The following is a 19,530-nucleotide window of genomic DNA, read 5'->3' on the forward strand; positions in this document are numbered from 1 at the left end:
AGTGCATTAGTAAAACCCAACAACTAAGTTTCTTTTAAAATGGTAGTAAAACACTTAATTGAACTTTAAGATGTGAAAAATAAAAAGATATATAATTATAATTCACAATTTGAATCATTTTACTTCAAACCAAGAAAAGGACTAAAAAGTTTTGTTGAAGTCTTAATTTACCATAAGGGTTATTGACATTATAAGACATCAAAGTTTTTCGTTTGGTTTTAAATGATCATTTAATTTTTTTTTGGACCTGTTAGATTATTATACTCAAAAATTACCCGTCTTAAATGCCATTTATCTAAAATTTTCCAGGTTTCCCCGGTTACATTACATATATGTATATTGACTTATGATAGTCAAAGAGTCACCATACAATTTCTTCTGAGATTTTTTGCATCGTGTTTCCAACAATCTTGTCATCTTCATTAATGATCAGCAGTGATAGTAGTGGATGTTGATTCACCCCTGGAGTAAATGAAGATTTCCTAACTCTCCACCTTGATTGAGGCGGCATGCCACCATACCCATCTGAAAATCTCTGTTCTTGAACATGATTTCCATCGCTATTGTTGCTTTGACCAGAGTTTTTAAGCTTTAAAGCATCCAGAGTTTTAACACAATGTTGAATCCTTTTCACCTGAACATTTGATGAATTAGAAATCTTTAAAAACTGAAATCAAATGTTTCTCCTTCTGTAACTTTACATCACCATAACTGTAACTTCATCTAGTTTAATCAGTTGATTCATTAATAAGTCGAGTTTTAGAAGAAATTAGTTAACTTATTTACTAAATGTGGCTTCAGAATTGATATTGCTTTCATGGCAAATTGACCCGTATTTGAACCGAATTTGAATGGTTGGTGGAGGAATACAGTTCGTTTTAACATTCGGGTCTCGCTTTTGAGCCTGCATTCTTCCTGGTCGGACCTCACATTCCTTTTCATCTCCGACGCCGGGAACGGAGCCCCCGTTTATGGAAGTCATCTCCGGTGCTCTGTTCCTCACACTCACCATCTTGAATATGCTCTTTGTTACCCAATTTAACTTCTTACTATATGTAAAACTCATATTCATATACTAGTAGCAGTTGAAATTCAACTAATTTGTCGACAAAATTTCCAAAAACGCTCAGACCAATTAGCAACTGTTACCGAGGATGAAAATCTCAGCCGGACTTGCTGGTAATCACCAGAAAATCATGAATCTAGTCGGTAAAGACTGAATTTTTCGCAATATTGAAAGGAAATTCTAGATTTTCAAAAAGAGCTTGAAAATGGAAAACAAAATCCAATTGAAAAATTAGTAAAACCTTCCAAAAATGTTTAACCTTTTATAAACGTTTCTCCGATATACCACTGCAAAAACTGATGTAGATCGAATGAAAAAGTAGAGAGTTTTGTAGGTTTTATCCCTCTCCCTCTCTTTATTATTTGGAAGAGGGGGGTGTTTGACTTATCTTTTGAGAGACAAAAAGGATTTTTAAAAAAAGATAGAAGAGAAAAGATGTTTGGTAAAAATATTTTAAAAGCTACTTTTTAGATTTTGATATAAGGAAAACTGACTTTTTGGAAAAGTCAGGAAATCCTGTCTTTTTGTAACTTTTTCCAAAAATCCTTTTGGCCTCTCAAAAGATATAACAAACACCCCCGAATACTAAAGCTAGGTAGAGAGTGATAAAAGGCAACATAAGTCAAACGAAACCAAAACAAATTAAATGGTTATTTAAAACCAAACGAAAAACTTTGATGTATTGTTATGGAAATAACCCTTACCGTAATTTCGTAAAGTTTTCTTTTCTTGTAAGTTCATTGTGGTATGAGTTCTTTATTTGATAATTTTACAACTTACTACTATAACAAATCAGGTAAATAAATGTCATGTTACATGATTATGATTCAAAGTTTCTCTTTAGGTTTTTGTTGTAAAAGTGATTAGATCTCGTTAAATCTTACATTTTTTATATTAAGATTCATTGACTCAAATAATACAATGAAAAATGATGATGATATAAACAACCAAAACCCTACGTGTGGTTCGGTGGACGGAATATCTTGATCCTTAAACCACAAGCATAACCTTTTTCATAATCACGACTCGTTAGAAATCTCGTAGGGATCTTCATTCAACTTTAAGTAAAATCGACCGAGACGTTCTGAAGCCTTCTTGACCTATAATAGGCAAAACATGATCTCCATTTTGAAAAATATTAAAAATCTAAACAAGACGCCAAATCAGATTAATTTTTCCCAAATCAGATTCATTTTTCCCAAATTTACCTGATCATCCCAATCTGTTCTCCAAATCAAATATATGATTGTAATTGTTTGTGTTATAACACCACCAATTAGTCCAATCCATATACCCTGCATGTCAAGTAATGAAGTAATATGAATTTGTGGTTAACATCGTTTTTATGAAACGAAATATCTCTATTGTCTTCAAAATAACTAACAATCTTATTATATTATGTTAATAGATAATGAACTATTGTTTTATGCTTTCCATAAGTGTACAATATACAATGTATGTTGTTAAGTTTTAGATTTGTTATGAATTTTGTCAAGACTTTAATTTCATTATGAATTTGGTACAAAATGGTTTTTTTACAAATCTATACAAAATTAGATTCGTTTTCTACAAAATTATAACTTTCTTACACTTTTATATATTTTTTCTTAAAACTATTTTACTACCTTTTAAACCTTTTTTGCACCTTTTATTAAAAAAAAATGTTAACAAAATTTTAAAACTTTTTTACAACCTTTTATTATTTTTAGCGCATTTTTTAAACTTTAAATAAAATTAAATGTTGTTACACTTTCATACAATGTTCTTTTACAATTTTTTCCTATTTTCCACTTTTTTGTGTTTTTACTTATGTTTGCTTAACAAACTAGACCAAAAGTGTAAAATAAAATATTGAGTTGCTATACTCGGTATAACACGTGGAAAACATAGCAAAATAATTCATTACTTTTGATGTAATAAAAAATATGTTTGATGGTCATTTGAAGACAATAAATCAATAATCGCTAATTCATTTTTCAAAAAACAATGTTAACCCTACAAACTTATCATACAAAATATCGACGATAAAAGATCTTTCAGCTATTCGACAAATTAAGATAGATATTAATTGCATGTACCTTAACTTCAAGAGTCGTCGTATACCCAAGTAAAGCTCCCAACGGAATTCCGATCAGGTAATAACAAACGAAGTTCACGACTGCTACAGCTCCTTGCATTCCAGCTCCAACTGCCACCCCTGATAACAAACAATAACACTAACTTGTAAACTTTCCCAAAATAGAAAGCTTCAAATCTTGAAATTTAAAGTCCAATTATGGTGAACACTAAGTTGTAAGCCTCTGTTTGTGCGTTAATACGTACCTTTGTAAACATTAACCTTTAAACTTTACAATAATAGAAATGAACAAGAATCTTTCATATCAAAATTGTGCACGCTACACGCTAACCCTATACACTTAATTTCTGGAAATAGAAATAAAGACGATATATTTCAAGTCTCTATTTAGAAAGCGTAAACGCATTAACAGTTTATTGAAATCTATAGAAGTTAATGGACTGATGCATTATTATTCCATTAATTTTTCGTTCCATTTTTCACATGTTTTTATTCTTAGGATATATTACACTCTACAAAAGTTTAATGTAATTATATTTTAATAGAATCACTTATTGTTAATCATTTTAGATAAAGAAAAGCATTCATTTTTCCAAATGAATAGTTTGATTGTCATTAAAGAGTTCAATATCCACTTTATCCAACATCAACATGACACCCCACTAGTATGGTTGAGGCTAACATATTGAGTGTTAACTAGATATTTCATCTTAGTTCAAACATTTCATTAAACTACGTATTATGGATGCTCTAAGCATGGTGAACTTACATTTATGTCTAAACTTTTCTAAAATATAAATATTACCAAATGAGAAGATATTGCTACCTGATAGTACTGGATATACACTGTTCAACAATACCGAAAAAGAAAGAAGAAAAGAGAGATCCGATATTGCATCTGCAACCCTGACATCGCTTGTAAACAAGTATGCAAGTTTTTTTCCAAACGTCAAACAAAGAATGAAGAAGAATAAGCCAATGGTAATGGAAGTCCCCAACAAGACTTTTATTGTAAACTTCACTGCTTTAGCGTTTCCTCTTCCTAATTCATTCGCCACCCGAACACTGTATAAATGTTTAAATTTCAATATGACACGTATCAGTCACATACCAAAGTTTAATTAATACACAGAAAATTCTTAAGAAATCAACGATCACCTACCATGCTGAACCTAAGAAACCGAGGTTTATCATCAACTCCCATACGTTAATATTCAGGCTGTGAAAATTGTTGCCAATTAAGGAGATTGGTTTTCTAGCAAAATGAGTGGAAAAAGGAGGAATATGATCAAAAAAATTGATACCAAATAGAGAAGGCTGCTATTGCGACCTCGGCATCTTCCATGTATCCAGCAAGTAAGACCAGAAAAGCATTGTACCATAACTCTAAGCTACACATTGTTTAAATCACAGTTTAACTTTTCATGTGACAAAAATCACTTCAATCGTAATAGAATTCATGTGCTTTTGTGGAAATGACTTTTTATGCATGGTTAAACCAAATAGTTTTTATACCACTGTTTGACTTTTCGGATTGATTGTAACAAAAATACTTACCAGACCATCACACCAGAGGATATTGAGAGCTTCACAACTGGTAACAGATCCTTAAAAGCAGCAACTGTGAATCCTTTCCATGAATGCGGACACCATCCCCCAAAAATGTAGATGAATTCGCCAATCACAAGGAACCAAGATGAAAACGACAGTGCAAGCATGGCACCTGAGAGCCCCATGTTCAACTTATATATAAAAAGTAGCGACAAAGGTATATGGATCGTGAATTGGAAAATTGAAATCCATGCGATGATCATGTTCTTTGACTGTGCTTGCAGATACATTTGTATAGTTAAGCTGAAAACGAAGTTGTATACAAAAGGGATGAACCATAAGGATATGTATCCACCACTGTTTGCTATTGATTCTTCCTCGCCAACAAGCTTAAAGATTTGTGTACCAAAGATGAAGACTGGGAGCAAGATGGTCAAAGTAATCAAGTCCACAATCCATGATCGTTGCAAGTAAATACCCATCATATGGTTTTGTCCGGCTCCAAATGCTTGTCCACAAAGGGTTTCGGTTGCACTCGACATTCCCAACTGTGGATATGATATATATACATTTTAATTAGAACGAAAATGGTCGATTCAAGGGATTTTTGGTTTGTAGAAAGCTTAGAATCATCATGAGTCATGACTGGTGGCTTTTGTTAATGATAACCAAACAATTATGGTCAACTTACAAGTATTCCATTGACAAACCGAACACTAAGTGCTTGAACAAGTGCATAACCAGCAAGATCTGTTTCGCTGATATGTCCGATGAATGACTGAGTGACAACAATAGTTCCAAAAGCGCAAACCCTTGCTATAATACCAGGCAAGGCGACCCTCCATATCTTTTTTGATTCGACCCATATCCTTCGTTTCAAGTCACTATCATCTTCTTGTCCCTGTTGAATAAGCTTTGTTTGCATCTCGTCATCCATCCTGAGAACTTGGAAGTTATGAGCATATAGAATAACGTGTTAAAATTTCAGTTTTCCTGGAAAAAAGATTGATGTTCTGGTAGATTAGTGAATAGTAGAAACCGGACTATATGACAGGCTTAAATCATAAAAAAAAAAATCTGATTAGCAAGTTAATTTAGTTAAAAATTTATGGCAATAACCTTTGTTGAGACTTTAGATGTGTAATAAAAATGCAACTTTTGTTATACTTTCAATTTATATATTTTGTTATAATTGTTTATCTAACTATATCAATAGTTGAAAATTGGTAGGTGTTCAACCGACAAGCGCACAATTAAAGGACGCGGAGAAATATAAAGAAGACAAGAGATCAGTTTAGTATTAATCTTGGGGGTTTAAGTTTACAATTACATTCAGATACAAACGAAATTATGTATAGACGATGTGGGATGCTAACATAGTATCACCATTAGTTTGTTATTTATATTCTTCTCCTTCACCATTTTTGATGTGCGGCACCCTTTATGCCATCCACAAACAACCATTATCCACAACTCAACAATCCCCCCTTAGAGGATTACCAACAAATCAATCTCAAAGGGACAACTGAAGCTTAACACGAATTCTAAAAACAAAAAAAATATCTCACTTGGAGGTTGATCAAAAAATCAACTTCTATCCAAATCATGTACCTCTCACAAACCTCATCTTCTATTAAGTCAACACCTTCTCATAGTCATATAGAAGGCCAATTAAATTTCAGCACAACTTCAACTTTTGTGGTGTCACCACCTTGGTAAACGTATCTACTCCATTCTTTGTACCAAGGATTTTTTACAAGGATAACGATACCATCATTAATAAGCTCTTTGATGCAGTGGTATCTCATCTAAATGTGTTTATTCCTTCCATTAAATATATGGATTCATTGTGAGATGAATTGCACTTTGATTGTCAGAACACAAAATGACTTAAAATCCCAACGAAGTTTCCAAACCATTTAAAAAACCTCAATCATGTTTTGTCTGTTCAAAAAAACCGAACGAACTTAACATTTTGTCTAAAAAGTCCAACAAAGTTCCAAACCATTCAAAAATTTCCAATTTTGTTTTGTTTAAGTTCATTGGGTTTTTTTTTTTGAACAGTCAAAACATGATTAAAGTTTTTTAAACGTTTTGGAAACGTCGTTGGTCTAACAAGTCATTTTCCCGATACGGTAATAAGCCACGTCTTCTGTTTCTCTTATTTGACTTTCAGGAAAGTGTAACTTAGTTAGGCCTTTTAGACAAAAGGTTAAGTTCGTTGGGTTTTTTTTGAACTGAAAAAAATGATTGGAGCTTTTTAAGCGGTTTGGAAACTTCGTTGGGCTCGTACGTCATTTTCCCATTGTCAAAATAAAGAATACAACATATCACCCTATTGCATGCCAACTTTGATAAGTAGTTCTTTAACCAGATAAGCTCCTTTTCATCCTCAATGGTCATGTATTCAACTTTTATGGTTGAAAGAGAAACACTAAATGAAGTCTAGGCATCTAACTAACTAATGTACCCCGATAGTGGACTAGTGGACACATAACTTGTAGAACTTGTAGTGTTGTTTATTAAATCTGAACATCGAACCAAGTATGCATTGATTAATCCTTCAAAGATAACCCCTTTTATTTAGAAACATATGGCAACCTTAGAAGTATGTTTCAAGTAAGGTTTTGAAAACCGGACCCGAACCGGCCTTCTGGTTCGATGGTTCAGGTGGTCCAACCGGTTGGACCGGTCTTAACAACTGGAAAACCGGATGATGTTATAATTATATTTAATTATATAAAAAAAATACAGAAAATGAAAAAAAAAAAAATTTTAAAATTTCCAGTTTTGAACGGTTTTTACCGGTTCGCATGAATACACGTTTTTTGGCATTTAAGAACGGATTCGGGACCGGTTCCCGGTTGAACCGGTCAAATCGGGCGGTCCGATTTTCAAAACATGGGTTTCAAGTAACATAACAACCATTTGATTACTTCCTAATGCTCTTTTACCATATTGAATATAAACCTTCTCACGACTCCCACTACATGAGCAATGTTTGGCCTCATGCAAACCATAACATAAATCAAGGTGCTTGCTTCCCATGCATAAGGAATCCAAGCTCTCTTTATTGCCTTCACCTATTTGTGGTGATTGTTTTTTCGAAGTTCAATGTGACCTTCCAAACATGTACTTCTGCCTTTTGCATTTGTCATGTTGAATTGCTACAACATTTTCCTGATGTACTTCTCCTAGGAAAGTTTTATAGTACATGTAACTTTATCTCTTTATATGCTCATGCCAAGTATTCATTTTGACTAAATTGTTATACAAAATTGTTTTTAATGCTCGCGTATGAAACGATGAAATTGTAACTCTTATGTGATAAACACTGTGAACAATGTCATTCATACGCTTATGATTCATGTTCATCTTCCACTTACATACCATGTCAAATCCCTTCACATCACTACCTACATTCTTAATTATTTATTTATCTTCCACCTCGATCCAAAATTTCGCTATTTACTGTTATTATTTCCAAGTCACCATCATATCCTAACTTTGCATATTTGGGTTCTTGTATTATCAATGCCTCATCGTGCTACAAAAAATTACCCCATTACACAACTTTATGCATTTCTTTCAGGTACATGTATGATGTGTGTGGGTGTTTTTTTTTTGTTGCTTTAATATCTCTATTAAAAATCATCATCACATAACATGTTGCATTGGATAAGACCATATTCCCATTCGATTCTAATATTTTTACTCCTCCATGCGATATAATTTTCTTGACAGTTTGTATGCTCCCTCATTGATCTTGCATGGCGTTCTTGATTTCATTCCTATCAAGACTACTACCACTGGCACCTTTTTATGTGTTGCGTGTACTATCAAAACCTCATCATCTAATATAAACTTCCCCATACACAACTCTATGCATTTCTCTTAGTTACATGTCCCATGGGTGGGCTTTTCTGCCGTAATATTTCCACTAAAAATTATCATCATATAATATATTGCCTTGAATAAGGTCATCTCCCTTCAATTCCAAGAATTTGACTAATCCATGGCATACAATTTTCTTGATGTTCCTTACACTATGACATTGATCTTGCATCACTTTCTTGATTTCATGCTTTTCAAGACTGCTACCATGCACACCTTTGACACATTATAACCACAACCCTCTATCCTTCAACCATATTGCCATTCTTGATTTCATGCCTATCAAGACTACTACCACTTACACCTTTTTATACGTTGTGTGTACTATCAAGACCTCATCATCTAATATAACCTCCCACTTACACAACTCTATGCATTTCTCTTAGTTACATGTCCTATGGGTGGGATTTTCTGCCGTAATATTTCCATAAAAATCCAGCGTCATATAATATATTGCCTTGAATAAGGTCATCTCCCTTCGATTCCAAGAATTTGACTAATCCATGGCATATAATTTTCTTGATGTTCCTTGCACACTATAACCACAACTCTGGTATTGATCTTGCATCACTTTCTTGATTTCATGCTTTTCGAGACTACTACTATGCACACCTTTGACACACTATAAGCACAACCCTCTATCCTTCAACCATATTCCCCTTCCTCATGATAGCAACTGCATAATCACCATATCAATGTCACATTATTGTTCGTACAATCATCTATATCAATGTTATCCTCTCATCTAATGATGAAGTATTTTAAACAATGCATTGTTAAACCCACTAGATAAATTAACCTTCATACCACTACCTATTGGTATATGACTCTTTTATATCTATAGGCTTTATAGGATCCAAATGTTAATGCCATTAATAAATACTATAATTCTCTGATTTCTAATGGAACTTGAATCCTTAAACCACTACCACTAGTAGTTAATATTTCTAAGTATATATGGCTTTATGAAAATAAATTTAGTGATGATGGTTTCCTTGCTCTTTATGAAGCTTGTTTGCTTACTAATTGAAAAAGTCGGCATCTATGGTTTGGCTATGATGAGAAGTTTAGCCTAATTGTAAAATTCTCTATAATTCATATAGTTTTTATCCTTGTGGTTTCATACTATTTCCTCGTTCACTAACTAGACCTAAATATACTTCACTTCATAGTCATCTTCAAAAAATGATTTACAAGCATCAACATTAGGTTTATCTTTGGATATAATGTGCAAGATACACACAATATATCGTCCTTTTAATTATATGTGAAGCTATAGTGATTGATAATACCTAGATTTGAATAATGTAATAGGTAGCTCTTGTTTCCATATACCATACATTATTTCCCTTATCATGTTAAGTCTTGGTGTTTAACAATTGCAAAAGGGGGGTAGTGTGGCTTGATTGGATGGAATATAGGGAAGCCAAGTCTCTAAAGGGTGATGGTTGTTAGGTTTTCACAACTTGGTCCTAATTTGGTGCTTGTTGGAAGAGGCCTACAAATAAGGGTGGATGGGTGATGGGTTGAAGATGGTGTTAGGTCTGCATGTCACATGGTTGGTATTGGATCGAGCATGGATTCAACTCTAAATAGGACTAGACAACTAACTATAGCGGTGAAAAGAACCCTCATTGGGGTTATTCAGCAACATCCTATCGTATGCCCATGACAATGTTGTCTGGCTGTTGTATGGTTATTGTTGGTGTGTGTGATATTCTCTATGACCACAATGTTTATTCTCTAGAAGGTCCCTACGATTGAAGGACTTTGTGTTAAGCAAGATAAGGGCGAAAGAGGTTTCTTGAGGGTGTTGTGTTCGTGGTTTTAACATACTTCTTAAAAGGTTGTAAGCAGGGTTCGATGATGTATAAGGCCCCCACTGTAGTTAAACATGGAGAATAACTCGTCGATCATGTATGCGACGATGTTTCTTCATGAGTACCATGGCAACAATATTATCAAGAAGATATGTGATCATTTTGATGTAGGTATAATAAGCTCTAATGGATGAATCACATAGTTATATAATTTAAGCATCTTTGTTGTCGCGTAACAATGTGTCCAAATTGATCAAAACTTCACGGGCCATTGCATTCTGGTTTAAAATCATTTGAAGAAGGGTTTTAGAAATTCTCACTTATAAATCTAAAATATAAACAATTTTATTCTATATGGGTTCTTCATGGATCGCATCGGGTACATCACATAAGGCATCAATGTGCTCAAACACACAATGAGTTTCAAAGAGCTCGCACCAAGCATCATAATTGAGTTAATCGAGGTCAAGAACAACATGAACTTAGGCTTTTATGATGGCAATGCCATACAAATTCTCTAGGGAGGGGGAACCGTCCTTGGAGAGAGAGAGAGAGAGAGAGAGAGAGAGAGAGAGAGAGAAAGAGAGATGACTAGGATTTAGAGGGTTTGCTCTGGTGCCATATTGGATAAGGGATAATGTCATAAAAAGTCTTAAGTTTGGCAGAAAATGTCGGTTTTACCCTTCGACGGATTTTTTGTTCATTTATGTCGCAAACTTGTCATTTTTTGTCGGTTTTCCCCTTTTTACCTGTAATAGTAGGTTTCCAGGTTACCATGAATTACTTTTTGCGAAAAAAACCCTTAAGTTTACAAATATTTTTCAAAAAATCCTTAAGATTATAAAAGTATAAAATATAAATATATTTTCAAATTTTGATAAAACTAAATGGTTTTTAAAAATTTAATTGTCAAAAGTTTATATCAAACTAATATAAGTTTTATTGTACTTATATTATGAAACAAAAATTGAAAGTATTTTTAGCTTTACGTACATTAAATTTTATATTGGTTCGATATAAACATTTTATATTTAAATTTTAAAAAAGTAACCTACTTTTATCAAAATTTGAATATATTGCTCAATTTAAAACTTAAACTTTTCAAAGTAAAATTAAAAAAACGTCTGTTAGGTAATATTTAACTATGATAAAATAGTTAAATATATGAATAATATGATAGTTAAATTCAATTAATTTTGTTAAAGGAAAATAACAATATTTCTATGTTTAAAAAGTTTGTATTGCAGAAATAATAATGTATTATATTTTTTGGATTCGTTGTATATATCCATAGCTCGTAAAACAATTTTGGAGGTGATCATAGTCACTATATGGTGACATTATTTCCATGCAATTATTTTTTTAAAGGATGATGAAAATATTTTATATGCTTAAAACTTTTGTATTTCATAAATAAAAATATTAACATATTATTTTTTATAAAAATAAGTATACTTGTATAAGTTATTATTTCTAAAACACAAACATAAACATTTTAAACATATAAAATATAAATATATCAATTTAATTTATTGTATAAATATATTTTGTTTTTATGAAAAATATGATATATTATTATTTTTGAAATACAAACCTTTTAAACATATAAAATATTTTTATTTTCATTTTAAAAAAAAATTAATTGAATTTAATTAATGTCAGAATATTCATATGTTTAACTATTTTAGCATATTTAATTATTAGTTAACATACATTTTTTAATTTTGCTTTGAAAAAATTTAAGTATTAATTAAGGAATATATTCAAATTTTGATAAAACTATGTAACTTTTTTAAAATTTAAATATAAAATGTTTATGTCGAACCAATATAAAATTTAACGTAGGTAAAGCTAAAAATATTTCCAGTTTTGGTTTCATAATATAAGTACAATAAAACTTATATTAGTTTGATATAAACTTTTGACAATTAAATTTTTAAAACCATTTAGTTTTATCGAATTTTGAATATATATTTATATTCTATACTTTTATAATCTTAAGGGTTTTTTTGCAAAATATTTCTAAAACTTAAGGATTTTTTCATAAAAAATAATTTATGGTAACCTGTAAACCTGCTATTATAGGTAAAAGGGCAAAATCAACAAAAAAAAATGAGAAGTTTGCGGCATAAACGAACCAAAAATCTATCGAAAGGTAAAACCAACATTTTCTGCCAAACTTAAGACTTTTTATGACATTATCCTTATTGGATAATGTATATCTAGTATCTATCTTAACATAAGACGGGATAAATATAAATACAATGATGGACTTATACAATTATCATCTATAGAAGGCCAATAATATGGGTCTATACTATTATCATTATGTTCACAAATATTTTCCATCCAAATTTCTGTGTTCGTGGTGGTTGTATTTGTTTTCGATTATCATCATATTTATAAAAGTTAGATTGAGAGTGTTCTTTGTTCTCTTAACTGCATATTTTTTTTTTCCGTGCAATGTGTCTGTGTAATTTGGGCTTGTAAACTAGATAAAGTGATCGATCTGTGATTTGTTTTGATTTTTGAAGGGAAGGGGAAGGCCGGCAATAAGGTGGGTATAAATTATGCAAAATTTAGTGATTTTATGCCTTAATTAACTATATGATTGTTACTAGCTATATTTGATAGAGTTTGAGATTTTTGTTAAGGGTAAATGACACAAAAAACCCTCTTTTTACACAGAAATTCGATTTTGACACCGTGTTTTTTTTATGTCAATTTTGACACTGTGTTTTCCAATTTGTTGCAATTCTGACCACTTGATCGGTTAACCAAGTTGCATGCTGACGTGTCAGTTTTAATGACATGACATGCTGACGTGTCAAAATTGAATTTTTTTCTCACAAAAAACAATAAGTTTTTTTTTTTTTCGATTTGGACACTAAGTTTAATTTTTTTTCAACTTTGACACTATGTTTTTTTGTTCCAAATCGAACATCATTTTTTCCAATTTTGTTCAATGTTGACAATTTTCTATTTGAAACCGTATAAATATTTTTTTAATATATTTAAACGTATAAATATGTTTTTTTTCATTTAAAAACCATAGTTTTGTATAAATACATTTTTTTTTACACTCAAACCATAATTTTATATATAAATATGTATTAGTTATATAAAAATTGTATTTTATATTAAATATGCAACTTTAAAATGTGTTTGAAGGTTTGGAGGCATGTAGTCGATCAAAACTCAGATATCAAGTTTGCAACCCATCAAATTTTTACATCTTATTAGAAGCTTATGGTTAGTTTGATTCTCATGATATAACTAATCCTTTGAATGTAAGAAAAAAAAACAACTTGTATTTAAATAAAAATGTGGTTTTTAAATGAAAAAAATATGTTTATACGGTTAAAAATGTAATAAAAAATATATTTATACGGTTTCAAATGGAAAATAGACAAAATTGAACAAAATTTGATAAATGATGTTCCATTGGAACAAAAAAACAGTGTCAAAATTGAAATAAAAAATTAAACTTAATGTCAAAATCGAAAAAAGTGAAAACATAGTGTTTTTTTTTAAAAATCAATTTTGACACGTTATCATATCATGTCAGCATGTCATGTCATCAAAACTGACACGTCATCATGCCACGTCAGCATGTAACATGGTTAACCGGTCAAGTGGTCAGAATTGTAACAAATTGGTAAAACACAGTGTCAAAATTGACAAAAAAACACGGTGTCAAAATCTAATTTTTGTGTAAAAAGATTCTTTTTTATGTCATTTACCCTTTTGTAAATGGTTTTTGGTTTAATATATTTTTAAAGCCATATATGTTTGCAGAATCGGTTTTTGAATTCAGATATTTTTGAATTATGTTATACAAATGAAGAAACTTAATAACATATTGATTTACCACATGATTTGCAGCCAAAAATGTTTATCCCGATTTAGTTTTTCTATTTTATTATTGTTTGCCCGGACCATTGGATCCCACGTTTCCAACTAATGCACACAGATTGATTATTTTCTTACTGGAGCATTACCCAATCCACAATGGATAAGATACATGTGACATGTAAGGATATAATTATAGTTTAGAATTTGAGAATTTAGTGTCTTGACAAAAGAATCCGAAAAAAGTTTAAAGGGTACAACTAAGACCTGTCGAAAATACCCGTTACCCGAATTATCCGTCTGATTTTTCGGGTATCAAGTAAATCGGGAATCACGTTAATTTTTTCGGTATTTCGATAACCCGATTTTTTTCAGGTAGAGTAAAGGGTATGCTTTTTGGGTTCCAAGTATACACGAAATAATGAACGGCCCAATATCCTTTATTCCTTTATGAGTTTATCCGTGATTGATTCCCAAATGCCAGCTCCCTCGTTCTATTTTCTTTATGGTTTGGTTGTGTATTTGATGTTTAACTTTTTTTTTTTTTCAACTTTGGTCCATAGCAGATATAAAATGACCATTTTATCCTCATCTATTTGTTTTAGTTTTCTTTTTATATTATTTATAATTTATAATTTTATAAAATTAAATATTCTCATCTACTTCTTTTTCCTATGTCAAGATCGGGATCTTATATTTGATCGTTTTCCACTTTGAAAGAATGTGATCGTAAGATCGAATCGAATCATAAGATTCTAGCAAAAACATGTTAAAACTTAAAAAATACATTTTATTCGTATGGTAACTATTAGTTAATAATAAATAGTTATATATATATATATATATATATATATATATATATATATATATATATATATATATATATATATATATATATATATATATATATATTCGTTACATCATTTAACAACAAACAATTCAAAAAGTTATTCGACATAGTTCAAAAAAATATTCGATAATAAAAAAAGAAGGGATAATAACTTGAGCGGATAACGAACTATATCATTTGTATATATTTGGTCACTTAATTTTTTTTGGTATACTATTAATCATTAAACTTGTTTTTTTGTTTAAAACATATCACTATTACCTGCAATAGCAGGTAAAACTTATTGTGGGGGGTTTGAGTTCCATCTTCGACGACATTTTCGGCGAAAGCAAGTTCCGACGGCATCTCCGGTCATACTTTCCGACCAAACATGATTTTCCGGTTACCTTCTCTGGCAAAACATGTATTTTCCGGCAATAGAGTTCTTGAAGGACCTTTTTTTTTCCCAAAATTCTATGGGGTTCTAAGATCTGAAACATGAACACATACATATTTGGAGCTTCATATTTCAAGCTTTTCCGATATGGACAAAGAAACCTAAAGATTTCAAAAATTAAGCTTCTTTTGGAGATGAACGATTTCTGATTTGGAAAAGCAGTTCTATTTTTCTCTTTTCCACAGATTTGATGAACAACAAATCTTCAAAAAAGTTTTTTTGGTAATCCGATGAACACAAGATCTAGAACTCAAGATCTTCGAACTTCAAGAACTCAATCTCTATTCTTTCTCTTTCTTTTCTTTTCCAGACCTGAACAACAAATCTTCTTTCTCTTTCTTCTCTTTTCCAGATCTGAACAACAAATATTCTTTCTCTTTTTCTCTTTTCTAGAGATCTTATGAAGAACAAATCTTCAAACTCGTGTTTTCTGGTAATCTGATGATCACAATATTTGGAACTTAAGATCTTCGAACTTCAAGAACTCGATTCCAGGAAACCCTTAAACACGATCTTGAAACCGTAAATCCACTGATCTCTTGTGTTCTTGAAATCGTAAACCCACTAAAATCATAAACCCTATAACACGAACTTTAAGTTCCTACAATGGTGAGTTCAATGACTTTTTGAGTTCTAAAATCGTTTTAAGAAATGTTCAAGAACACCATTTTTTATATCTGAAGTTTACAGGATTTTTAAGTTCTAAGACTCTTTCATATCTGATTAATGGGTTTGTTTCAGAGAAAAAAAAAAAAAAAAAAAAACATAGTCGAAAAATATGTGAAGTTCTGAAACTCTTTCATACATGGCCGGAAACCGGAGAAGATGATCGGTAAACACATATTTGGCCGGAAACAATACCGGAAACCGGCAAAACCCACTATTACTGGTCACACTGGTATAATGTACACGTTTCAACAAGTTTAAAGGTTAATAAAGCACGAAAAATAATTTAGTGATCGAATATGACAAAAAACTAAAATATGTTATCCACTCAAGTCATTATCCCTAGGAAAAAAATAGGAACAATCCTATGATCTTACAATCAATTCTACAATCTTTAAAACCAATCCTACGATACTATCTAGGGTCTTGATAAGATAGGAATCAATTTACCTAGGTTAGATTTTAGATGGTACGATACTACAACAATCTTACCGAAAAACAATATGATATTCCCATTTCTATCTTCTCCATCTCTGTTTAGAAGTCTAGAGACAACAACCTCCCATCTTCCGCGCTCCCCTCTCCGTCTTCATCCTTTTCTCCCCAGAAAAACTCAAACCACGAAGCCTCCTTATCTCCGATTAGAGCTCTCCATCCTTTACTTGCCAGAGAAAGACAAACTAGGAAGTCAATGGAAACACTCGAACAAGAGCATCAACAACATCACGGTAGTGCTTCATTTTGATTCGATTTATTGCTCTCTGAGAAGAACTTTTTACAGAAATTTGGTTTCTCACATGAACCACAAATTAGAAAATTGATTTCTCCGATAAGGTGATGCTTCTCTGATGGTGGTGGTGGTGCTTCACGGCTTTTGGTTTTCATTAGTTATCAAAACACGATTCAGTATCAATTTGTAAGTTTGTTACATGCGATTGTAACCAACTTGAAACAAATTAGTGCAAAGTTATGGTCTAAAACCTTTTTAGGTTAATATGTCCAACAAACGTTAACATTTCTAGCTTCTATAATGGATGAGATGATTTTGGTTTGATCGGGTATTTTCATTTTACCTTTTAGGGTTAATGGTGACAAGGCAAGAAGAGGAAGTCTCTGATAGGTGGTCAGAAAAGATGATCGGACAGCGGGGTAGGCTCAAAAGGACAACAAAAGAGACAAAGGGTCTGTGTTTAGTCATGGTGGGTTTCATCGGTGATTTTAGATGAAGGTGGTATGTCGGTGGATCTGGTTTCTGTCATAATTCTTATTTTCAGTGATGGATGTCGTTTCTGGTGGAGTTTCAAATAAATTAGAGAAAAGAGTATACGACTTTCAGTTCAAAACAGTGGACATAGTTAAAAAAAAAAATTAAAAGGACAAAAAAAAGTTATTTTATATTTGTCAATGACCAAATAAAAAACATTAAAAAAAATAATAATAAAAATATTACACAGTCTGATTAAAAAAACAAGACCCAACATACAACAAGTTACTCAAAACCATATCCATATGACCATTCGTGTAATTCTCTTTATATTATAAACTTAATTTACTCTATGTTATAAACTTTTTTTTATGAACCACTTATATTATAAACTTATTAAAAAAATACATTTGTAGAAGTAAATATAAAAATTATAGTATAATATATAATATATAATATGTAATTCATCGTTCATAATTTCTAAATTAATATTGATGTTATAAAAACTTATTAAAATAAAAGTGGCAGATTTAAATATATTGAAAATTTTAGTATATTTTTTTATTTATCTAAAAACAAGTTTTCTAATACTACTAAAATTAATATACTAAATTACTTAAATTTGATTCAAAATATATCTTGAAACTTTTTAGTTTCTATCATGTCAAATGTTTCTGTTTTCAACAGGACAAAGATTTTTCTAGGAAATCAAATAATAGAAGCGAATATGAATCTAGACTCTTTATTATTTTAATTAATTTATTTAATAATTAAAAATAAGATTCAGTGTGACCCATGTCTGGACATAGTAATAAAAACAAATAAGTTTTGTTTTGTATAGAGTTCAAAATCACATATATGGACAAGTAAATAGAAACAAAGGCATTCATATGGTGTGTATAAAGCTGAAAATCACATCATCTTTTGCACCTTTGTTTTTATCCATATTTACTTCCCACTCTCTTGCACCAAGCAAAATATAAGGGACTAGACGCTGATAATCATGTGCAATATGCATCACCATACAAATCATGTATTTTCGTTCAAAAGAAAATCACACAAATCATGTTTTCATTGAATTTTCTTAACAGCTAACTCATACACCTACAAATCATTCTCTTAAATCTAGGTATTGGTTTTTTATAGTACTTGAACCCTCAACTTAAACAAAACTGATACTACTAGCCACAAGACATTTGGTTACAATAATTAGATACAAAATATAAGACTTAAATTAATAACACTTCAATCCCTTAAAACAACATATAAAAACCAAGGTCGATGCAATCATTAGATCCAAGATACAAGGTACAAGACAAACATTCAGAAGTTGATACAAGACTAACGTTCAGAAATTGGCAAAGGCTTATCACCAAAATATATATTTTATAGCATTATTTAGTTTGATAATTAAAATACTTCACACCAAATTGGTCGATTAGTTGCACCTTTCAACGAAAACTTGTATTGTCTAGATTATAAACTCTTTAAACAATTTAATGGCTAAATCTTATAAAAACAAAACATTATTGAGTGAGAAAGAGGAGACTTACTATACAAGGAAATATGATTTGTAGAAAGCAGCCACAACTTGAACTCAAATCCGAGTGGTGAAGTGAAGGAACGAAGTGCTATTCACTTATATTTGGTATATACTATAAAGAGTATAGACTCAAAAGGAATAGAAGCTATTTATATAGGAGAAATATATGTCCATGTTACGAACTTTTTATTATTGGGCCTCTCTCTTTTTATTGTTGCATTGGACTCCAATGGTACTTTTTGGCATTTTATTTTTATTCTGTTTTACTTTTTATAAAGATACAATACTATAAATTTAGGAGTGACAAATTTTTAGGTAGTTGTAATTGGTTTTGGCATTTTATTTTTATTCTGTTTTACTTTTTGTAAAGATACAATATTACGAATTTATGAGTGACAAATTTGTGGGTGTTTGTAATTGGTTTTTGGTTATACGAACTTACCATTCTTGTGAGAATATTGATAAGAACATTAAAATTAGTGGTTTTTGCATTTTCATAAGAAATGTGTTTCTATAAATTGAAATTTCGCAAGCTAATGTTTGAAAAGTTATCCTGTTGATATTTAGTTTG

At 31.0% G+C, this 19,530-nt stretch overlaps 1 protein-coding gene across 4 annotated transcripts; it reads right to left on the minus strand.

Annotated features, from left to right (window-relative positions):
- Nucleotides 1–270: 270 nt before the first annotated feature.
- Nucleotides 271–19,122, minus strand: LOC111908381 (protein DETOXIFICATION 24). 4 transcript variants are annotated; one of them, XR_008231525.1, is made up of 10 exons: nucleotides 18,970–19,122; nucleotides 5,386–5,687; nucleotides 4,701–5,242; nucleotides 4,448–4,534; nucleotides 4,306–4,362; nucleotides 3,970–4,208; nucleotides 3,145–3,263; nucleotides 2,275–2,361; nucleotides 2,026–2,166; nucleotides 271–634 (listed from the first exon to the last, which is right to left on the minus strand). XR_008231525.1 is itself a non-coding variant. In XM_023904212.3 (9 exons), the coding sequence occupies exons 2-9, from the start codon at nucleotides 5,629–5,631 to the stop codon at nucleotides 2,086–2,088; spliced, it is 1,458 nt and encodes a 485-aa protein (XP_023759980.1). In that variant the 5' UTR covers nucleotides 5,632–5,687; nucleotides 18,970–19,122; the 3' UTR covers nucleotides 1,864–2,085. The 4 variants fall into 4 exon arrangements, 3 of the variants coding, with proteins under 3 accessions (XP_023759980.1, XP_023759982.1, XP_023759981.1); XM_023904212.3 differs by lacking the exon at nucleotides 271–634 and having other exon boundaries at nucleotides 1,864–2,166; XM_023904214.3 differs by lacking the exon at nucleotides 271–634 and having other exon boundaries at nucleotides 1,864–2,166; nucleotides 5,386–5,639; nucleotides 18,970–19,111.
- Nucleotides 19,123–19,530: the final 408 nt, after the last annotated feature.

This window comes from Lactuca sativa, chromosome 4 (genome assembly GCF_002870075.4).
Source record: "Lactuca sativa cultivar Salinas chromosome 4, Lsat_Salinas_v11, whole genome shotgun sequence".
In the NCBI taxonomy this organism is placed as follows: Eukaryota; Viridiplantae; Streptophyta; class Magnoliopsida; order Asterales; family Asteraceae; genus Lactuca; species Lactuca sativa.

Coding starts and splice junctions, on each gene's coding strand:
- LOC111908381 (XM_023904212.3), bottom strand. CDS start 5,631: ATGGATGACGAGATGCAAACAAAGCTTATTCAACAGGGACAAGAAGAT. Junction 4,363..4,447: donor ATAGCAGCCTTCTCTATTTG/GTATCAATTTTT, acceptor CAATTTTCACAG/CCTGAATATTAACGTATGGG. Junction 2,167..2,274: donor GAACAGATTGGGATGATCAG/GTAAATTTGGGA, acceptor TGCCTATTATAG/GTCAAGAAGGCTTCAGAACG.